Genomic DNA, 21,578 nt, shown 5'->3' on the forward strand with positions numbered 1-21,578 from the left:
TCTCAAATTTCTGACTTTTCTCCGTGTAATTTCAAGCTTTATACGCTCTCATCGGCGAGTTCATACCCGCACGTATCCGCACGTTGTTTCTCGGCCATGTTTTGCCACACGTTCTGCGCGCGCACCTTGTTTACGACGCAGCCTCGACGTCACGCGCGGTGAGGGGGTTTATAGTAAAGCTCAGCGAAACTCGGCGATCATTTATAGATTAGTTTATGATTATTATCGCGTTGTTACCAGGTGAGTAGCGTCGGCTCACAATGCGACGAGTTTGACACGAGATGCCGGCCATCGTTTCCGGTTTTCCTCCCACTTCCCATGCAGATGTGTGCTCCTTTCTTCTTCTTTGCCCCCATGCACGACACACCGCCATGCTGCCGGTGGGCAAACCAGAGAAGGAGGGAACTGCAAACAACCGAGAAAGGCCACCACTTCGTAAATATACATATATATATATATATATATATATATATATATATATATATATATATATATATATATATATATTGTGGTGACCCACATCTATGTAACGAAAGACATTCACCTAAGAGGACGGTGTACCTTTAAGGGAAGACGCGAGGGGTCAGATAATGCACTTCCGCTTCCGGTTCACAGTTCAGCGTCGTTGTCGAATGTATGACATGCTAAGTTGGAGCTAGTAAACTACCTCGACTACGTCTGCTCTCGCGTCTCGTTGTTTTCTAACTCCACAATATATATTTTCATTATTCCTCCTGTCCAAACAAGGGAGGGGGAGGCCAGACTCTCACATCAAAAAGCACTGCTTAGTGTACCGCCTTCATAATGACTAATACTGGTGATAACACAAATGGGAATGTTCATGTGTTGCACACAGAACGGGAGGTGTAACAATAGGAACTATTGTTAGGAACCATTGTTTAGTTCCTTGTTTACACGGGGGTCGTTTATGTTGTTGCACCTGGAATAACGGACCGAGCATGATGCATAACCTTACGTGCCGAAGTTATTATTAAAGTTTATAGCCCAGTGGGGTTGAAACGAGTTGTAAAGTCTCATTAGTAGAAGGAAACAACACACTTTAACAGGAGGGATCTTGGGACCTTGTCCCCGATCCCCGAGCATGTCCTAAAATCCACATGTTAACCGGGCGCCAAACATTTAGAGCGCATTGGTTTGCTCGACGTCCTTGTGGGTGTTCGGCGTATGACGTAAACGGAAGCTGGAGCCACGTCATTTGCATACTGCGCGGGGACCCGAGGTGACCATTCGAGACCGACGGACATTTGGGATTTACCGTCATGCCAGGAGAGAACAGCGACACCTAGAGCTAGAAACACCCTGGGCCGAGTCTGAGCAGGACTGTCTCTCCCATCGTCAGACGAGGAGGTAAATCCGACTGGAGGTCAACGTGTGCAAGGCAAGACATGCATGACGAGAGGGCTGTAGCCTACCAGGCGGCGTTTTTGTCCAAACTGTAGCTTTTAAACACAAACCCCATCGCATAATCGTCATACATGTGCTTTTTTTCCTTTTTTGCTTAACTATGGGGAAAAAATTAAAACTGGCAAAGGAAAAGAGAAGGAATCATAAGAGTTATTTCAGCAAACGTGCGTGTGTGTGCGTGTGCGTGTGTCGGAGGGGGCAAAGGTCTGTTTACCTTCGAAAAATGTAGACTTTTTTTGTTTCACTCTTTTTAAGTAGCTTTGATATAGGCTAATTGATTTGGGATCAGTCTGAAGATGTAAAACAACCAGCACAGACCGATAGACGTCCCACATTTGAGATGAATGATATGAATAATGATCTGCTCTGACGGGGGGGAGAGGGGGAGAGAGGGGGAGAAAGTTTCACTGTCGCTTTAAGACCCTGCGTGCACGAAGGGAAACGAGGACAAATGGGGGTGGAAAGGTGTATTTCTCTTGACCACACACTGGCCTGCAGACGCTGGCTGACTAACGACCAGAACGGACGTCAACAGGATTCCCCTCGCAAGGTGCGTACACGGGTGAAGGGGGGTAGGCGACGTCGCGCAGTCTGCCACAAATACACGTTCAGTCCAGCCCAGAGGCAAACACACTACACTACACACTATTTCCTTATGACCCACACTTCACACTGCTCGATTTGGACAACCTCAGCCACACACCACCCGCACTGCTGACGGGCTGGACGTGCCAATTAAAGCGCGACTGTTTAATGAAGATCTTACACCGCACAAACGGATCAATACTTCAAAATCCACGCTCGACTTTCTTCCCCATACAGGTCTCCTATGTTCCCTGGCACACGAGGCTGTCATGGCGTGACGTAGTAACCCTTGAGCTGGGCACTGTTTTGGGGGGGATGCCTGTACTGGCTATGTTGGCCCTACATTCGCACGCATCTGTCCTAAATAAAGTCTAATCAAAGACAGCTGCCCGTTGGAGGTCGCCCTTTTTGCAGACATGGCGAAGCTTTCGTGTGTGCGCTTGGTTTCTCCATCCTTTCCCCAGCGGAAATAACGTTTCCGTTTCACCGTCGGGACGGACACGCGCGCCGGGACAGGGCACGTGACTGGACGTTGCCCTACTGCAGTGTTTCTCAACCGGGGGTCCGCGGACCCCTAGTGGTCCGTGGTGTAATTGCAAGGGGTCCGTGAAAATAAAATATCTTTAAAAAAAAGATGCTATGATATTTATAGAAATAGGATTATTTTACTCAAATGTGACTGAGACCTTTATCTACCTAAACTATAAAGGGTAACAGGACTTTTTTCTCTAATTACATCTGTTTCACAAGTGTCATTTATTGTATTTTAATAAGAGATCTCGCTCCCGTTTACATTGTTAAAAGTTACTGCATAAAAATTCTGTTGTTACATATATCTGAAAGTTACTGAATACATATTCTTTGTTGTTACATATATCTGAAAGTTACTGAATACATATTCTGTTTTGTTACATATATCTGAAAGTTACTGAATACATATTCTGTTTTGTTACATATATCTGAAAGTTACTGCATAAGAATTCTGTGTTGTTAACTATATCTAAGTTACAACTGAAAGCTCTTATTTTTGCCCCAAAGAGTGAATAAATGCTATAATGCAATTTAAAATGCAGTTTCTACTGTTTCTATCAAATTGCAACCCCCCTCCCCCAAGATCAGGTGGAGGGGTCCTCAGGGTAGATCAAAAATACGCAGGGGGTCCAGGACCCTAAAAAGGTTGAGAACCACTGCCCTACTGTATATGCGCGTGTGCACAGTAGCGTTAACCACATGTTGGAAGGGGTAAAGGTGTTCTTTAAAAATCAGTTTCTAAACCCAAATCCGATTAATTCCGCGGTTAATAGTAGAAACCGTGTAAGTTAGGAGCCACGTGAGCCATCTGCGGCTAATTATCATTTCCACCAGCGCGCAGGGGGAGTAGGGCAACGCCCCCCCCATACTCAAGTTAAACTAGTAAAAAAAAATAAAATGAACAGGAGTGAATGAGGCTGCATGGCTAAAGTGGCAATTCACTCCACTATGAAGGTTCTGGAGTACACCCCCAGAACAGCACAGCTTGATGGTCCCTGCTTGGTATTCTTGCATGGGAACACCCCCTAACCGGAACCGTGGCTTATCGGTACGGAGGTTTGTAACGGTACTGACGGGGGGCCAAGACACCAGTCAGTCCAGATTTGTGATTTATGAGTCCCCCCTCCCTCGGCAAACAAGAATGGTGGTTATTTCCTTAACGCTGCAGTTTATCCAGCGGTACAACAAAGTGATGAGGATGATCGGTGGCCACAGCACAGGTCGCTACCGTAAAGCTAAACGGATGCCGTAAATCAGTTGAGCATTCACAGCCCATGGCGTGATTTAAAAAAATATTTTTATTTACGTGGTTATAAATAAAAACCCACTTTACTCAAGAGATTTCATAACACTTTAAATTTGATTTGATATGTCTCTGCTATTTATGTAAATGCTCTTTCCAAGAATGAAAGAATATCGATAACGTTTTATGTTAAGTCATAAATAGTGGCGTAAATCTCCCGCAGACCGCAAGTATATATGGAAGCGTCGTGCGCCCTCTGCTGGACGAGTCAAGAGTTGCAGCTATTCCTGGTTCGATCTCTTTGATGGGACTTGAAATGCAGAGTCACTGAGCAATGCTTAAAACCTGCAGCCTTTGGCTTTGTGTGTTGTCCACGTTGGCTTATATTGCAATCCCAGCCCCTAACGTTTCCTCGCCTCCCTTCCTGCAATCAATCTGGTGTTCTCTGTGTTTGCAGATGGCCAATGAAGCAAAGCCATGCCCGTGTGATATTGGTGACAGGCTTGAGTATGAGGGACTTGGCCAGGAGGTGCAAATTGAGCACATTAAGGCCTACACTGTAAAGCCACCTGCCGCCACTGACAAAGCCATCATTGTGATACAGGACATCTTTGGGTGGCAGCTGCCCAATACGAGATATATGGCTGATATGCTGGCTGCTGATGGATACATGTGTGTAAAACATGTTGTACAATAATCTAGTGGCACCTCAATTATTTGTTTAAGCTCTTTTGTGAGTTGAGTCTTACGCACAGTTGTTTATAAAAAAAACACATATATAATATAAAGACTGGGCAGGCTGAATATCGACTTTATCTAGCGACTGCATTTAAAAAAATCACATACTCTACAATATTTCTATTATCATACACGTTTAGCATCCTAACATTGTAATAGTGATTTCCTTTGCTGTTTTCCATTGTTTTGCCATGATTAGTGCTGTTTGTCCTGATTTCTATGTCGGGAAGGAGCCGTGGTCTCCGACTCATGACTGGTCCAAATTTCAGGAGTGGCTTGAAGACAAAAAGCCCACCAACATAAACAAGTAACCTCATTATGTACCTCATCTGTTATAAGTTGACTGTCCAAAAATTGAAATCCTCAATCATTTGTGCAGCTTTTACGATATGCATGATAAACCCAGACTAGAATTTAGTGCAAGTGTCCACTCATTGCTTCCTTAAACAATGTTCAACAACATCCTGCAGTATACTACTAAACAATCATCGTTTCTGTCACAGGCATTAGAGAGATGCAAATCAGTTGTGTACGATCAGGTTGTCATCTGTTTCCCATCTAAACAGTCTCCTCTCTGTGTCCTCCATAGAGAGATGGATGCAGTGCTGAGGTTCCTGCAGCAGCAGTGTGGGGCCAAACACATTGGGGTGGTAGGCTTCTGTTGGGGAGGAGTTGCCACACACTACCTAACTCTAAATTATCCGGAGATCAAAGCAGGGGTATCAGTCTACGGTAATGATTGCCACTTTCTTTTTCAGTGAAATGCATCCAGATCTATAAATCTGTGGTATGCAGTGAAATCGTGACACCCCGACCCAACTTCTCACCTCTCCTTTACAACTTTGGGCTGTACTTCTGATTTACAGCCCAGAATTGTAAAGGAGAGGTGGGAAGATGGGTCAGGGTGTCAATAACAGGCATTTGCTGTCTCTTGTTTAGATAGCCTACTGTATGTTGTGTAATTCTCAATCTCTGTATTTGTAAAAAATGCTGTCATCAGAATTGCTTCATTCACCAAGAACTAGCAAACAGAAATGTACTGTTCATGTAACTGCAGATATCACATTGAGACAAAGTGAGGACAACAGAACCTCAGTGTACGAAGACAGTTGAAGACTTGCAATAGACTGCCAATCTGAAATATCAGACTGAAAATACACATTCAATGCAGTCAGCACGTGCATTACGACACCATGTTGTACAGCATGACTTCACCCACTGGAAAATTTTAGAAGGAAGGTTTACGTGACCCTCTGATGTCAGGTGTCATCAAGGAGATGGAGGACAGGTACGAGCTGAAGAGTCCAACGCTGTTCATCTTTGGAGAAAAGGATGATGTCATCCCTTTGGACCAGGTTTGTGTAAAGATCTAGATGATTCTTAAAAACTGCGACTTTCAGAATGACTCAACGTCTGTTACGATGGCTACTTACACCTGTCCTTTCACTGTGACCCGGTGCATCTGATTAAACCAGAACGCACTAACTGTCGGATGTGTACACTGGACGGATCTTGGCCATATGAGAGCCCATCTGAAAATCCACATATTGAAGCGGCTGGGATCGCATTGCTATCGGATCTGAGCTACGTGTGGACATAAAATTTGCCACAACCTGGATATTGCAAGCAACATCATTAATTTCCCACACTCCCACTGATGTGTTTCCCATTAGTTTCCAACCTCAGCCACCACGATCATGTAAAAGCATGGAGGAAAACAAATCATGGGGTGCTGTGGTCAGGTACCAATATGCAATCAAAATTGTTAAGTTCTTATAGATAAAACCAGCAATACTTTTCTTCATTATAATAATGTACTGGAAAAATTAATCCCATCTCATATCTGACCAGAGTTCACATACAAGTCTAATGTGTAGACGCATCAGCGCGACCTAAACTGAGATCAGATCTGGTAGTTCAGTACCAGCTCACATTGAAACAGCAGGTGTAACCCTGGCCAATGGATTTCTCACATCTAAAACTAACAAGTTTGAAGGATAGCTCCATTTCCAGGGTTTTTACTGTGTGCTATTTACATACGAGTCAGACAAACTGGTGGATGCTTAAGGGCATGTTGAAAGGTGTTTAGCCTAGCTTAGCACAATTGCTGGATGTCTACCAGGATCATTAGCAGCTCCTCTCAACAGAAGGGAAATACGATACTTTTTGTTCATTAGCCTAGTGCAGTGTTTCCCAACCCAGTCCTCAAGGAACTCCTATCCTGCAGATTTTCTTTGCAACCCTGAACAGGTACTGGTTTGTAGTTACTCAACCAATCAGCAATGGATTATGTCAGATGTTGCACACCTTGCATAATTAAATGCTGTGAGATGATTGGTTGAGTAAGTACAAGCAGGGCTACCTATGCAGGGTTACAATGAAAATCTGCAGGATAGGGGATTCTTGAGGACTGGGTTGGGAAATGCTGGCCTAGTGCCAACAATTATTCCTAACCAACGCTCTCACAAGTACATGCAAAATCCTTAAAATGTGATTGATGTGATGTGGTTATGGAACATTCTCCTTAAATTGTTAATTCTTTAATATCTCTTCAATACTTTTTGTATCAGCAATATAAATGTTTGGTAATTTATGGATCTATCCGCATGGTTCTCTCAGGTCAGGGTTCTTGAGGCCAAACTGAAGGAGAAATGCAAAGTAGACTACCAGGTGAAGATCTTCCCTGGTCAGACTCATGGCTTTGTCCACCGCAAGAGAGAGGACATCAACCCTGCAGATGAACCCAGCATCAAGGAGGCCAGAGCTGACATGCTTGACTGGCTTGTCAAATACATGTAGATGACTGGAACCTGGAGTGCACAGAATTCTACACTATTGAAAGTGTTCAGCGGTACTGCCAGGTACATCAATCACCCTTTAAAAATACCTTCTGAAAAACATGTCAGACGGCCGAAGCCTGGGATCACAAGGGTAGGGTTAAAGTTCAAATGTGAAGGCGGTCAGGTGAAATGACGTGGCTGTCATTCAGATTATTGGCGAGTTTCTCATCTCTTCTTGCATAGGTCAATGGATACAGAGAAATAAGTAGTTTTAAAAAGTGCTATGTATAAGTCTACTTTAATCCTGCGCTGACATTCAGTAATGTGAATAGCAAATCAAAGCAATCAAGACCAATAAGGTAGACGACACAGAGCACATATGCTGTGTGAGCTGCCATTTTGAAAATCTTCAGTAGATATCGTCTGCTATGAGCCGCGACAGTTTGCTGAGAACTGCTAGTGTGAGCCAAGTGTTTAGTGGTACAAAGAGTCAAACAACAAAAACATTCAGCCGGCCCACATCCTGTTTTTGAATACGGAAATCTGGGGAATGGGTAGGGGGCATAAACTGTCAACGTGGTTTCAGTCGGTACCACTCGGCAACCCCCTGCTGATATTTAGATCGTGACATGTTTCAGGGAGGCCAAAAAAAAAAAAATCAGACATAGGACCTTTAACAGAAATGGAGTCTTAATAAACACAAACACTATTTGAAACTTGTGCCTTAAATTCTGTGAAATGATTGTATGAAACTGAGTAGTGCAGGAACAAAACCCCAAAGAGGGCAATAGTTTTTGAGATGCATCTGCCTGGGGTATAACAGAACATTACAATATTTTTAATACCTTTGATATGTCCCCTTCATAAAACCCATCCATTATCCAAACCGCTTATCCTGCTCCCAGGGTTGCGGGGATGCTGGAGCCTATCCCAGCAGTCATTGGGCGGCAGGCGGAAATGTGATAAAATTAAAATGCAAAAATACTTGCAGGGTAAGGAGTTTCAAGGGACAGGGCGTGTCCATTTCATCTTATGTCAATTTGAACCTATTGCTTGGATGTAGTTCACATTTACGCCAAAGGTACGCTGTGGTCTCTGCCCTACACTTCACATCAGTTTAAACAAGCATCTGATGTGAAATTGGAAGCTTTTTTATTCAAATGTCATGTTCTGTTCTACCTTGGGTAAAGGTAGTCTGAGATTTTAGGGACTTGGTTCCTGCATTGATGTGCACCTTTTATTGTTTTTGTTTAATGCTATGAAAGCTTTTTCTAACAATGTATTTATCTCCAATAATTTGTTTGTATTCAAATCAAAGCCCTATTCATGATCCAACTAGGTTCTGCAAGATACGTGTAATAAACCCATCATGCTATACACAATGAATAAAATAACAAGTTTCACCAACCTATACGTTTTAATGATGACTTCGCCGCAGCAACAGCACAAAAGAAGCATTCTGTATTAAATGATAAATAACGGTACACGGTGCGATTTGGACATCGTGCTCGGGGAAGTGCCAAAGACGGTTCTAGAGGATCTTAGGACAGTGGTGTTCCAGAACACAGCCGAGCCTTCTGATGTACTCTGACGGGCTCAGTCCTCAGACTCCCCTGGGCTTCTGATGTCATCAATCTTCAGGATCATCTTGACCACCTGAGTGGCCAGAGAGATCTGCTGCTTCTTGCCGATGAGGGTCTCAATCACATGTTGCTGCTTCATGTCTGTGAGAGAGCAAACAAAAGAATTTAACTTCCCTTGTAATGAGTGGGTGGTAACTTCCACTGTGGCAACACAAGGCACATAAAAAGCAAAACGTGGGAACTGAGATATGAAATATTAAGAGGGACACATGTGTTAGAGGATAAAATTGTCTTATATCCTACCCCATGCAGAGGGTTTCCTTACCATTGGTGTTGAGGTGTAAGCAGTCTATGCCCAGGAAGGAGTTGTTCTCTGTGACCTGTCTAGCTCGGACTTCTGTCATGGTCTGGATGGGGTTCAGCCCACTGTTCTCAGCCAGCGCCATTGGTATTACCTCCAGGGCATCAGCAAATGCCCTCATTGCATACTGCTCCAAAGATGGGCACTGGAAAAGAAGAGGGCAGGACAGCAGTTAGAGGAGCCACACAACAACATGAATTATTTTAGTGTGGTGCATGTAGTTAGACACGTGCCATCATGAGACACGTCATATGTGGACATTTTCGAGGGGCCCAGAGTTTTGTGTTTCTTCCCCCTCTCCCTTTTCTCCCTAAATCTATCCGGCCAATTACCCCTCTTCCGAGCCGTCCCGGTCACTGCCTCACCTCCTCTGCCAATCCGGGTAGGGCTGCAGACTACCTACCACATGCCTCCTCTGACACATGTGGAGTCGCCAGCTGCTTTTCACCTGGCAGGAGTTTCGCCAGGGGGACGTAGCACGTGGGAGGATCACGCTTTGTTGTGCTGAACTATAAAGACACTGAGCTCTTCTCTCCTCGGAGAGACAACTTCCTTTTACTTCTGTATCAAGGTCAAAGAAGGCTGAATCAATTCATTAGGATACAACACATATCTGGATGAACTGATTCAACCTGCTTTGATTTTCTTATCTGGATTATTGAACATGCATAGAGACATTCTGTATCAAGGTATTTCTCTCCAATAATTTGTAAACAATATAATTTAATCATCAACCTGTCCGTGCTTTGTGTTTTATTTCATGATTATTGAGTGTTTAAAGGCAATTTCCATGACAAGACCCAGACATGAAAATTGGCTGTCCCAGGCACCAAGACCACAGATCTGGCCAGACCTGCTAACCGATTAGATAAACTATGCAGTAGCGAACCATGCCCTCTGAAACCCGCTTCTCTTGTTGGGGGGGGGAGCAAACTACCAGCCTAGCTTACTGTGTCCTCTCCTATAAGTACTGCAAAAGATACCTATGAAAAATCCAGCTCTGAAACAAAAATTAAGATGCTAGTACAGCCTTGTCAATGCAACAAGCAAACAGCACAGAGAGTGAGAATTATCACCAAAACAATAAACAGCTAATTTCTAAAGCAAAAAACAAATAATTGCATCATCACACAAGCTTTGTGTGCACTTCAGCCGCATATGGTGACAACAGGCTGGGGTGCAAAATGCATGACAGCCACCCCCCTCATACCACACAAAAAAAAAAAAAATGTTCATGACAGCGCAACCATTAGTGACAGACAATTCTGAACCATGGACAGTGAACATTGGCCTATTAAACATATATGTTATGGTAAATGTGCATAATGACCGCTGAGTTGGTAAATTCACAGACTGAATTTTCACAACAACCCTTTTCCCAAATAAAACTTTACATATACAAAACAGGGGCCGTCCCAGTGGCTCACCTGACTGAGTGCATACCACAGCAGCCTGGGTTCCTGGGCCCTTTGCTGCATGTCATCCCCTCTCTCCCCTGCCTTTCCTGTCTCTCTCTCTCTACTATCATTATCCAACAAACGCAGAAAATGGCAAAAAAAAAAAAAAAAAAACATATACAAAACAGTGGCGGTGGCGGCCAGAATAAAATCAGTTGGCACAGTGGCATATTAGATTTTAAAGAACTTACCTTTTGTGAAGGTCTTCCTTTGCTGATTAACTACAACTTTTCATTAAAAGTTAATCTTGAAAACGGCATGGATAATAAATTTGCAACAGTGTCCTCCTCACTAGCGGTAATATTACTTGCAGCTTCCATCATGAACCAACAGGCTAGTTAGCTAATCAGTGTTTTTACTCCTCCCCTGCTAGCTTGCAATTTGTGTCTCCCCCACAACGGGTGGAACTTGTCATAAAGTTAGCAGTAACAAAGCCCACCCATTTAGAGGGAAGATATGATTGGTCAATTTTACTGTCATTTGAAATTACTCTCTATTGCTTGGACCTCTGTAAAATTATAGCTGGACCACCAATCACAGAGCTGAAAGCATAGAATTTTCTTCCTAGCAACTAGAGGCAGCAAAATTCTGATAGGGAGACAAAGGGGCTTCTTTCATTTAACCCTTCACATTCCAACACAAACTGAATAGGCAGATTTGAAGGGTTTATTTCCTCAAAAATTTTGTTTAGATGTTGTCGAGTTATGAAGTGATAAAATTAAAACTGACGACTTTTTAAATGCTATTTCTTAGAACATCGGTGCCCTGATGGTTCCCCTCTGATACTACGGAATATCTTGCTTGCACATTTATTGAAATCTTGGCTAAACATCGTAAGGATTTTGTTCAAATAATGGATTAACAAGAAAGCTAATCTCAGGTTCTCAATATTCTTCAGTTTATCACCTTATCTGCAGCCTGATTGACAGCCAGGGCACACGCAATCTCTGAGGCTCCTCCTCCGTAAACCACACGGTTGTCTTTGACCAGGTTGCGGATCACACACAGGGCATCATGTAGTGCACGTTTGGCTTCCTCAATGATCTAATGTGACATATTTATGGGAAAGATGAAAAAGCTGAGTAAAGAGTAACAACATTTCTAGGATGGTTGGAATCAAGTGTTTCATCAAATATTAGCTGGTGAAAATCCCAAGAATTTGGCTCTACATTAATGTTCTTGGACACATGGATAATATGTAGTGCTCACCATTTTGTTGCCTCCACGGATAAAGATGGTCACAGCCCTGGAGTTCTTGCACTCCTCAATGACCAGCATGTGGTCCTTGGTGGTCCCAAAGGAAATTTCCCTTACAATTCCAGCCAATCCAAGCTTTTCAGGAGTGAGCTCACAGAAACGTGGCACAATGCGCCCACCAGTGGCTATTGCGATCAACTGTAAGTGGAAAAAAATAGCTATTTGTACCCAAATAGTCAGGGCTTTTATAGAGCCATCGATGATGACTTAAGTGGAGTGCAGTCATTCGATTTCAAAGACAATGCTGTATTTGAGTTCTACACATCAAGTCTTCAAGATTTTACAAACTCAATGTCAGGACTGAGAGAGGTACCAAGGCAGATTACGGATTTAATCTAACATTTAAACAGTTAAGGCTGGTCCACTCAAACATATAATGGCCGGGGGAGGGAAAAAAATCCAAAACCTTAGATAAAAACCAACAAAAAACTAAAGAAATTAAGGGCATTCAAAATGCTACATCTATTTTACAATCATAAAACATTAAGGTAATACAACATTGAGATACAGTCTTAAACTGAATGTTTATCTGAAACACTGATAAGATTCTGTCCTGTCAAACCAAGCTTACTCTAACTGCAAAATTTTTTAAAAACACAGTTCATTAATTTTACTGGACTATAGAGCTCTTTTTTCCAGCACGCAGTTAAACAATGCAATAACCAATGGTTACACCTCTACTCTGCCACCTGATAACAAACGAGTGGTCAAAGTGGGGATATTTTAGTTGAGAATAATTTTACATCAAGGGAATCCATCAAAGGCATGGGCCATCAACACAGCCTTTCCAATCTGCTCCTAAACAATATTTTAATGAGAAATGCGGACATAAATTCGCAGTCAACAAGCATTCTTTCAAGCAAAGCATCTCTCACTTACCTCGATCTCAGGTCCTCCAACCCAGCGCACTGCAGGCAGTTCATTCTGCAGCAGTAAGTGGTTGGCCTCATCGTCAAATCCCCATTGGCAGATGGCCAGGTTAGCTCCATTGTCTTTGACCTGGGATAAAAATAAAACAAAACAGACGCAGTGTTTGATTGTTTTTGCTCAGTAGTTTGAGGCTTCACATTTTCAATTTAGTCACATGCTAACGTGTGTACTGTAAATTCATACTGAATGACACTCGTGTTTAGGTTAAAAGTAAAAAAATAATTCCACCCTGTAGGGAAATTCTCTTTTCCCTTGCCCACTATCTTTAAAGACGTCAGAGCTCAGGGTCAGTGACAGTACAGCGACCATAGCGCTGGTAAAATTTCAGTCTCGTGCTCAAGGACACTTCAGAAGAGTTGATCCTTGTTGACATGGGGCTTAAAACCCTGGTCATAATAGTCTTCAAACTTGGCCACCAAGACACGTTCCATGTTTGTCATGTGTATGTAAGAAACTAATAAATGTGATGATAAACTCACCAGTTGTTTGTTAAATTGAGTCAAAGAGGGGTGCCTAAATACATTGTGAGAATTCTGGCTTATTGGTATGCCCATCAGACTATGCAAGTAAAATGGGGTAATAGAGTTTCAGGCCCATTTGAGGTTAGCAATGGTGTCGAGACAAGGGGGATTTCTGTCTCCAGTTCTCTACAATTTATATATTGATGATTTGTCCAAGCGGTTGAAAGCCTGTAACATTGGGTGCATGATTGGTAACACCTTGGTGAACCATATTATGTATGGAGATGATCTTGTCATCCTTAGTCCCTGTAGCACTGGTCTCCATCAGCTCCTTAATGTATGTTCTGTGTATGGTGTGGAGCATATCAAATACAATGCTAATAAGAGTGTTGTCATGATGTGCAGAACCAAAGAGGTCAATTATCTAAAATTTCTTGATTTTAAATCGTCTGATAATAATCTTAGGGTATGTAATAAGGTGAAATACCTTCAACATTATATTACTGAACAAATGACACGACGATAATATTGATAGGCAATGCCGCATGATGTATGCACAAGCAAACATGCTTTCACGTAAGTTTAGTATGTGTTCAGGTAGTGTGAAGATATCTCTGTTCAGAGTATACTGTACACCACTTTATACTGCACACCTGTGGTCAAACTACAAAAAAGCAAGCTTTCAGAGGCTTCGTGTAGCTTATAATGATGCTATGAGAATACTATTAAAAGACCTATAGATGGTGTAGTGCAAGTGAAATGTTTGTGGCTGCAGGAGTCAATACCTTTCAGGCTCTTCTAAGAAATCTCATGTATAAATTTATTTGCCAGCTCAATGAGTCTGATAATGTAATCATCAAGGGTTTAACCAACATAAGATTCAGTGCCACACGCTACCAATCCCAGCACTGGGACCACTGGTATAGCTGCCTTCTAATAAGACAGTGATTTGTTCCATTTATGTTATTTTATTGTGTTTACTCTGTGTATTTTCTAGGTTTTGTCTTTTACCTAGTTGTCTTTGTCTGTTATGGACCCTGAGTCTGCAATACAGTTTTGAATTGAAAAAAACAAACAAACAAAAAAAACAAAAAACAAAACCGAACCATTACCAACACTCTGCTGGAGCATAACTGATGGATGCTGAAACACTAACCTGCTGGATCATCTCCAGGAACTTATCCTTCTCATATTTCTGTAGGGCTTTGTAGTCCTCCACTGAGGTCACATCCAACTTGTGCTTGGTCTTAGGCTTAGGGGGCTCAAATGGGCATGTGAGGATAGCAATTTTTGCGTCTTTCAAAACCTGGGCAGAAAAAGATTACTTGGCCTACTATCACTATAAAATATGTAAACCTCCACGAATAATACAAGTTCAATTTATGAATGCAGTGAAATTAAAACTTATTTTTTCACTATAGAAGATTTCCATTGTATTTTCAGATACTATGGACACCAATTTCTGGGGATATTTACTCCATCTGCTGCTGACCAAAAGTGCTAATTTTTTCCTGTGCTGAAAGATGATATTTCAATGTATCACTGCTTCAATGTGCCTTAACACTTAAGTTAAATGAATAAAACTGCATTATGCAGTTTTAGGGCAAAAACAAAAATCAGCAAAATTTAATTATCAATGCAGCTTCTATGCTCAATTCAGGAAGACATTTTTATTGTAATGGTATTCATTCTATAAATACCGACGAAAAAATCATTCCAGTTTATATTGATGTGTTGTCCACAATACATTAGCTTGACACTTGGATGAGAAAATAGCTAATGTCATGACGTGCAGTGGTTAAAAAAAAAAATAACCGGAAATTCTAGAATCATTTTATATTTCTACTGGTATCATGTTTTTTTTAATTATGGTAGATGATGACAATTTGCTAAATTTGCCTGTTTTTCACCTTTAAAATCCATATGATCTATGAAACAAGAATAAGAAAAAAACAACTGGTACAAACTTCCTCCCTGCTTGTGTATGTACCTTAGGCATCTGTGGGTGACTGAAATCCTTGTCCACAATGACTCCCTTGACGAGCTTTGTGTCCTCCAGCTTGCCTCCCACCTTACCCTCCATCTTGATCAGCTCAAAATCTACATCCTTCCTGTCCATGTCAGCCACAGTGAGGATGGCATTAACTGCAATTTCAGCCATCTGTCTGTGGCACCGGTTGATCCTAAAAGGCAGAGGAACTTATTACATTCTTAGACTTTGATATTCCAAAAAAACAGACTAACCACAGCTTGAATAGACATCCCTGGTAGAATCCTAACCATTGCTTTCAGTTTATTAGCAGTAGCCTGGCTACTGTCCAAAGCAAGAAACCCAATTCGAACTAGAAACCCCGATCTCAGTGCTATGATAAAGGCAGAATAAAACATCCGGTATTATTAATAAGTAGGCAGGTTGTGTTACTTACTGATCCAGTAAAAAGAATGCCAACTGAATGTCGGTTTGGAACCCTCTCAAGCCCTCGGTGTTGTATCAAACTCATTTCCCCATCGAGATCCGTTTCCCCCTAGCCAGAGTTCGATACAACACTCAGAGGCTTGACTAACCTTAACCAAACTTCACTTAACGCTTACCTAGTTGTAACCGATAGCAACCCTGTTTCCATGTGAATGCTTTCATCTGGCTCGGGGGAAACAGAGTTTGATACAACACCGAAGCCTGCTTGTCCGAGGTTCACTCTTGTTTTACCTCTGTTTCTATCACTTTCCCTCTTCGCCTTCTTTGCCTCCTCTGTCAATGTTTCCTCTTGCCGGGTAGAGTTTGCACTGTCATTTTGGTTGTTCCCAGTAGCTACCGGGGAAAACAAAAGCGCTATCCTCTTCCTATTTTGGTTGAACAATGGATGATGCACTTCCTTTGTGCCATAAATCGAGTCTTCATTTTCCCGTGAGATCGTAGTACCAGTGGCAAGACAGAATTGCATACTGAAAGCGAGGCTCATAGGTAATCAATGTAAACACAGGTGGTGTCATTTACTTCGTAATGATAAGTAAAAAAGTTGTCTACTGTCACTTTAAATTGGTTGATACATTTAGATCATACTCAATTCTGCAGGCAGAGGGTTCTCCGGTGGATTACTGAAGCCATTTAAAATGCCAGTCTCCACTTTTCAGGGCAGCTTACTTAACTGAAGTCAGGCAAAGCATTCAGAACTACTGTTATTTTAGGAGACTCACACTTTGGATCCCAGCGTTGTCATGGCAGTCTGGATGAGAGGCTCTGTATTGGTGGGATCAAAGGGGAAGGTCTCGCCAATCTTGTCCAGCTGGTCAATGGCAATGCGTGCAGCCTGGTCAAAACCGTCAGAGATACGGATGGGGTGGATCCCACGGTCCAGCAACTGCTCAGCCTGCTCCAAAAGAGCCCCAGCCAGCACTGTGGATGAAGAGAAAAAGCAGAGACAAAATAATAATGATTAACTATATGCGGAATATACTGGGACTATCTGTCAACAATCCAATCTGCCAGTAGCAGTTCACAGTTTTATGTCATCGATGTGTGGCTGTGGCACTTTTTCTCATTTAAAGGGAAAGAAGTTCCAACAATTGCCCTGTCAACATCATGAAGCCTGATATAACTGATACCAAAATTCAGTGGGCTACTGGATTTCAAAGAGAGGGATGCAATCAGTCCCAAATTTACCATACAGCAGCTTGGATACAGCAAGCAATGAACAAAATAATGTTAAATAAAAATGCAATACAAATTGGAATGACGGAAGGTAATCAGAAATTTACATTTTCAAGTACTGCACAGACTTAGTGACTGTATTTTTTTTCTATTTGAACTGCTGTATAACTAAGTGAATGGATGACAGTATGGTGTTTTGGGTATGGGAGAATGTTCTAGAGAACCAAAAACATGGTATACCCATAAAAGAAACACACATGGGAAGCACACGACTACAGAAATCCATGTTCAAACTTGAATATGTTTTAAAGGGGCAACATATTTTTCCAGCTGTCTGTTGGGTTTGGTTTAGGTAGAATGAGTCTTTAAAAAGCAGAGAAACCTCACATATTCAACAGTTAAAGGTCCCAGTAAATTGCACTTTGGGGACTGGACACTTCTGTGAATTGCCACTTAAATGCCTTTTCATTTCATGGGACCTTTAATGGTGAGTGAATTCTGCCCAAATATGCTACTGATGCTTACCAACAACTCCAGTGGTTCCATCACCAATCTCATCATCTTGGGACTTGGAGAGTTCCACCATGAGTTTGGCGATCTGGTGGTCCACATCCATCATGCTGAGAATAGTGGCTCCGTCGTTGGTGACAGTCACTTCTCCATCCATGTCAACCATCATCTTGTCAAGGCCTGGTAGGCAGAAAAATGGGACAAATGTGAAGTAATGAAATACTGGCTGCAGAATGATTCATGTCTCGCAATTATATGTCAGCAAGATAAACATGGAAAAGCTAGTTGAAGTCCAATATCGTTCAAGTCATTGACGCCACACCGGGTGATGCGAGGCTCTGAGGGTGTGGCGTACACTGCGGTTATAAGGGGGTAAAAGAAACTCGGATGAGCGCTTGTTTCGTACTCACCGTTAGGTCCTAGTGACGTTTTAAGGGTGGAAGCGACTGCCTTGGCTGCCATAATGTGAGACTGCAAAAAAAAAACAAAAACAAACACCGTTGACAACTAATGTAACCGACACGGTATCACTCACACAAAATAAACTGGAGCGAAAGGGGCCACCTGCCTAACTGCCCGACTAGGGATAAGGTATGCCTGGTAATCAACGCAGCATCCCTCAACCATTAGGAAGCGCATCGCGTCAAAGCACATGGGCCATCGCGTTAGCGCTCAACGGCAAGTTGGTGCTGCTCTGCACGCCTACCAAACCAGTTTTAACGACACACATGGCTGGAGACGGTGCTGGTGAACGGTCAATGGATTGGCTTGGCCAACGTCGTGCAGCTGAAACTAATCTCAATGAGCAGGCGTAAGATCAAGCTAGCAACGTACGACACTTGCGCTGGGCTAGCTAGCTCATTGTACCTTCAACGCCTCAAGGCCCGATAACCGCGTCTTCTTATCTTGGTCTTTAATGATGATGAATGGCCTTCCATACTCGTCGAAGGCGAGAGTCCCCAACGTGGACATTTTGACGACAGCAGCGGCGTCGAGCAGGCGTCTGGCGGGTTAAAACGTGGCGTTTTAGCGATAAAACACGGCGGGGCGGCTCGGCGGAGGGTCGCACGGGTCTGCCGGCGACTTCTGGAAGGCTCTCGGGGCGGGCCGGGCGAGACCAAACGCCGTCAGCGTAGACGTCCTTCCGCAACCAAAACGCTGTTTCGTTTGATGCAACAGCACAAATGTTGATTTTCAGTATCTTTATAATATTAAAAAAAAATCAACTTTAAAAAAAAAATGAACCCCGCGATTGTGACTTCATTAATACGGTTGCCGATTTCGATTTGGTTTCGTCCAGTCTCGCATAATCACGCTGTCCTCATCCGATCTCGCGATCTTTCAGCGAGTGGCTTTCGCAGGGTGGGAAGTTCGCACAGAGGCGCCGGCAGAAGCAGATCTTATCGACGGGTTACACTTTTAATAGGTAGGTGTGTTTAAAAATAAAAAAAAGACCTGTTTTATCGTCACTTGTGTGGACACTTCCCTGGGCTTCCTAGTCCACACACAGTCGGCTGGCTTGGGAGTCGACCGGTGCCGTGACCCTGGCTGCAAAGCAACGCATGCGTTGCTGCCCTGTCGTAACCAAGTTGTGACTGATTGATCACAATAGTTACCACTGATCTATATATAGTGTGTTTTTTCCTACTACTGTCAAACACCTTTTCATTCAGCATGAAGGGCTCTATGTAATGTGAAAGGTATGATATATAACATGGAGGTAATGTACTCCTTATCTGTGTGCTTTTGTTTAATGCTAGCTTAACCTGGCTCGGTATTGGTGTTTGAGAGGTTTTTGCTCACAACGACCCCCAAAACTTGTGTGTGGAAACCCCTCTCATGCTCTCAAACACCACTACAGGGTCAGATGGTAGTGATAACGGCGTGACCATTGAGTATTCACTTTACCTGTGGTACTAGAAGAACCCCCGCTACAATGTAGCGGTTTGGTTATCCACCCGTCTAACAATCTCCCTCCTCTTCATCCTGCCAGCTAACCGCCTTCCCCCTGCCCCTAACCCCCCCCCCCCCACTCCAACTCCCTCCCCCCAAATGCTCAGATTCATCTGAAATGCCGAGAAAAGTGGTTTTTAGCCATTTTTAGAAAAATACCTATTTTGCATAATTATGCATAATTATGCATAATTATATTTGAATTTTCTGCTATTTTTCTGGTCCTCTCTGGAACAATCCCTACCCCCTTCAAAAAAAAAGAGGATCATAAGTGCATTTTTGCAAAAATGCATATATTTTGCATAATGCCAAAACATTTAAGTCCCAGAAAATTTTTTTTATATAGGTGAAAAAATCAAAGATGCTCAGAATCATCTGAAATGCCGAGAAAAGTGTTTTTTAGTCATTTTTAGAAAAATGCATATTTATGCATAATTAATTATGCATAATTTTAATTTTCTGCTATTTGTTATAGGAGCCCCTGATCATCCCCAATAACCTCCAAAAAGAATCGAGGCCCCAAGTGCTTTAGTTTGGCCGTTTATAGACTCTCACACAGACACACGCCACACACCAGACACACATGGTGAAAATACAGGAGTAGATTTCTAATTATACAGAGCTTGTAAATGTTAAAGGGTTGCAGCATCCAGCAATGGTGTACCATGCAAGAGAGACAGCGAACAGATCCGCCTCATCTGGCCATTCAAAAGTGTTTAAAATGAAGCGATGGTGTTTAACAAATTCTTTGCTATGAAAAGTAAGTTAGCCCAAAACTAAATTCGATAATTACACATCATAACATAACCCCTGGTTTAGGTATGACACATCATGGCATTATTTGATTTGGTCTATTTATTTGGTTTACTCCCGTTCAGTGTTTTTTCTTCTTCTTCTTTTTTAAATTTATGTGTTTATGTTAATTTGATGTTATTTCATCATGCACTTTGCTCAGTTAAGATCCATTTGTTAAATGTTGTAAATTTGATGGTTTAATTTAAAAACAACAACTTGTCTAATATGGCTAAATGTGACATCCGTTTTGAATTACAGCGATTTTGTTCATACTCATAAAAAATACCCCAGTGCACACCTGAGCTTACTGCACAGTTCACCAACTAAGGGCTTTCTTTGCCGCACCATTTGAGGAATAAAGTTGTTTGGATACGTTACATCTCGTAAATTTGTGCAAATTATTTTGCTGTGTTTCTCAGTTTCCTAGAATGCCATGTGAAGTGAAGCCTCGGTTCTTGGTTCTGTATGGTTCTCAGAAAGGGCAAGCCCAGTCTATTGCTGAGGTGATTGTTGAAGAAGCAGAGGAACATGGACTAGTGGCAGAGATCAGCTGCTTGGATGAGGAGAAGGTAGCCAAAATAGGATTAATTACAATACAAATTTACTTTAGAGCTGTCTAAGGCCCTGTTAGTCTGTGCTGTTGACATATAATAGCATACTAATAGCATCTCAATAGCATCAATGCTGCTAGTCTAAATGTTTATTGCATGGATGTTAATGTAATGAATGTTTCATGTGGATTTTTTATAACATTACTCATTGACTCACCCAATAACTGTTTCCAGTACAATTTGGAGAGAGAGAAGGCCCCAGTGGTTTTTGTTGTGTCTACCACTGGAGATGGGGAACCACCAGACAATACGCTTCAGTTTGTAAAGAAAATCAAGAACAAGACCCTTCCCACTGACAGCTATAAACACCTTTGCTATGCACTGTTAGGTAAACTAGTCCAATAAGATGGCTCTTATTTTTGCGAACACATGTTGAATACATTGTATATTATGTACTACAGGAGTCAATCAACGGAACAGACCGTATTTACAGATTTGTGAGCACATTTGTGAAAATGCTTCCAATTCCAAAATGTAGAATTTCTAAAAGGTCACTGCTCTAACGAACCTCAAACATCTGTTCTACTCTTTATGGTCTAGCTTTAGGAGATACAAACTACGCCAATTTCTGCAACTGTGGGAAGACGATTGACAATCGTCTACAGGAACTTGGAGCCAAACATTTCTATGCGACAGGACATGCTGATGATGGTGTAGGGTAAGTACTAGAGAAGTGATTGTTTTGGCAGCTCATTCAGCATGGGTAGGG

General features: G+C 42.3%; 3 protein-coding genes across 3 annotated transcripts in view; 2 read left to right on the plus strand and 1 right to left on the minus strand.

The window, feature by feature from the left end:
• Positions 1–1,867: 1,867 nt before the first annotated feature.
• Positions 1,868–7,993, plus strand: cmbl (carboxymethylenebutenolidase homolog (Pseudomonas)). The gene is made up of 6 exons (XM_056299331.1): positions 1,868–1,975; positions 4,242–4,456; positions 4,722–4,829; positions 5,112–5,254; positions 5,786–5,877; positions 7,142–7,993. Exons 1-6 carry the CDS (start codon positions 1,877–1,879, stop codon positions 7,319–7,321), a joined length of 837 nt encoding a protein of 278 aa, XP_056155306.1. The 5' UTR covers positions 1,868–1,876; the 3' UTR covers positions 7,322–7,993.
• A 707-nt stretch (positions 7,994–8,700) lies between these two features.
• On the minus strand, positions 8,701–18,611 carry cct5 (chaperonin containing TCP1, subunit 5 (epsilon)). The gene is made up of 11 exons (XM_056299329.1): positions 18,378–18,611; positions 17,921–17,981; positions 17,526–17,690; positions 16,547–16,745; positions 15,342–15,534; positions 14,508–14,657; positions 12,840–12,959; positions 11,913–12,098; positions 11,610–11,747; positions 9,211–9,391; positions 8,701–9,026 (listed from the first exon to the last, which is right to left on the minus strand). Exons 1-11 carry the CDS (start codon positions 18,480–18,482, stop codon positions 8,899–8,901), a joined length of 1,626 nt encoding a protein of 541 aa, XP_056155304.1. The 5' UTR covers positions 18,483–18,611; the 3' UTR covers positions 8,701–8,898.
• A 263-nt stretch (positions 18,612–18,874) lies between these two features.
• The window catches only part of mtrr (5-methyltetrahydrofolate-homocysteine methyltransferase reductase), a 30,177-nt gene continuing 27,473 nt past the window's right edge, over positions 18,875–21,578 (plus strand). Inside the window, exons 1-4 of the mRNA XM_056299672.1 lie at positions 18,875–18,936; positions 20,678–20,827; positions 21,044–21,197; positions 21,410–21,527. Of these exons, the coding sequence (XP_056155647.1) occupies positions 20,687–20,827; positions 21,044–21,197; positions 21,410–21,527 (413 nt within the window). The 5' untranslated portion in view covers positions 18,875–18,936; positions 20,678–20,686. The remainder of the gene's footprint in view (positions 18,937–20,677; positions 20,828–21,043; positions 21,198–21,409; positions 21,528–21,578) is intronic.

Source organism: Lampris incognitus, chromosome 19, assembly GCF_029633865.1.
Source record: "Lampris incognitus isolate fLamInc1 chromosome 19, fLamInc1.hap2, whole genome shotgun sequence".
NCBI lineage: Eukaryota > Metazoa > Chordata > Actinopteri > Lampriformes > Lampridae > Lampris > Lampris incognitus.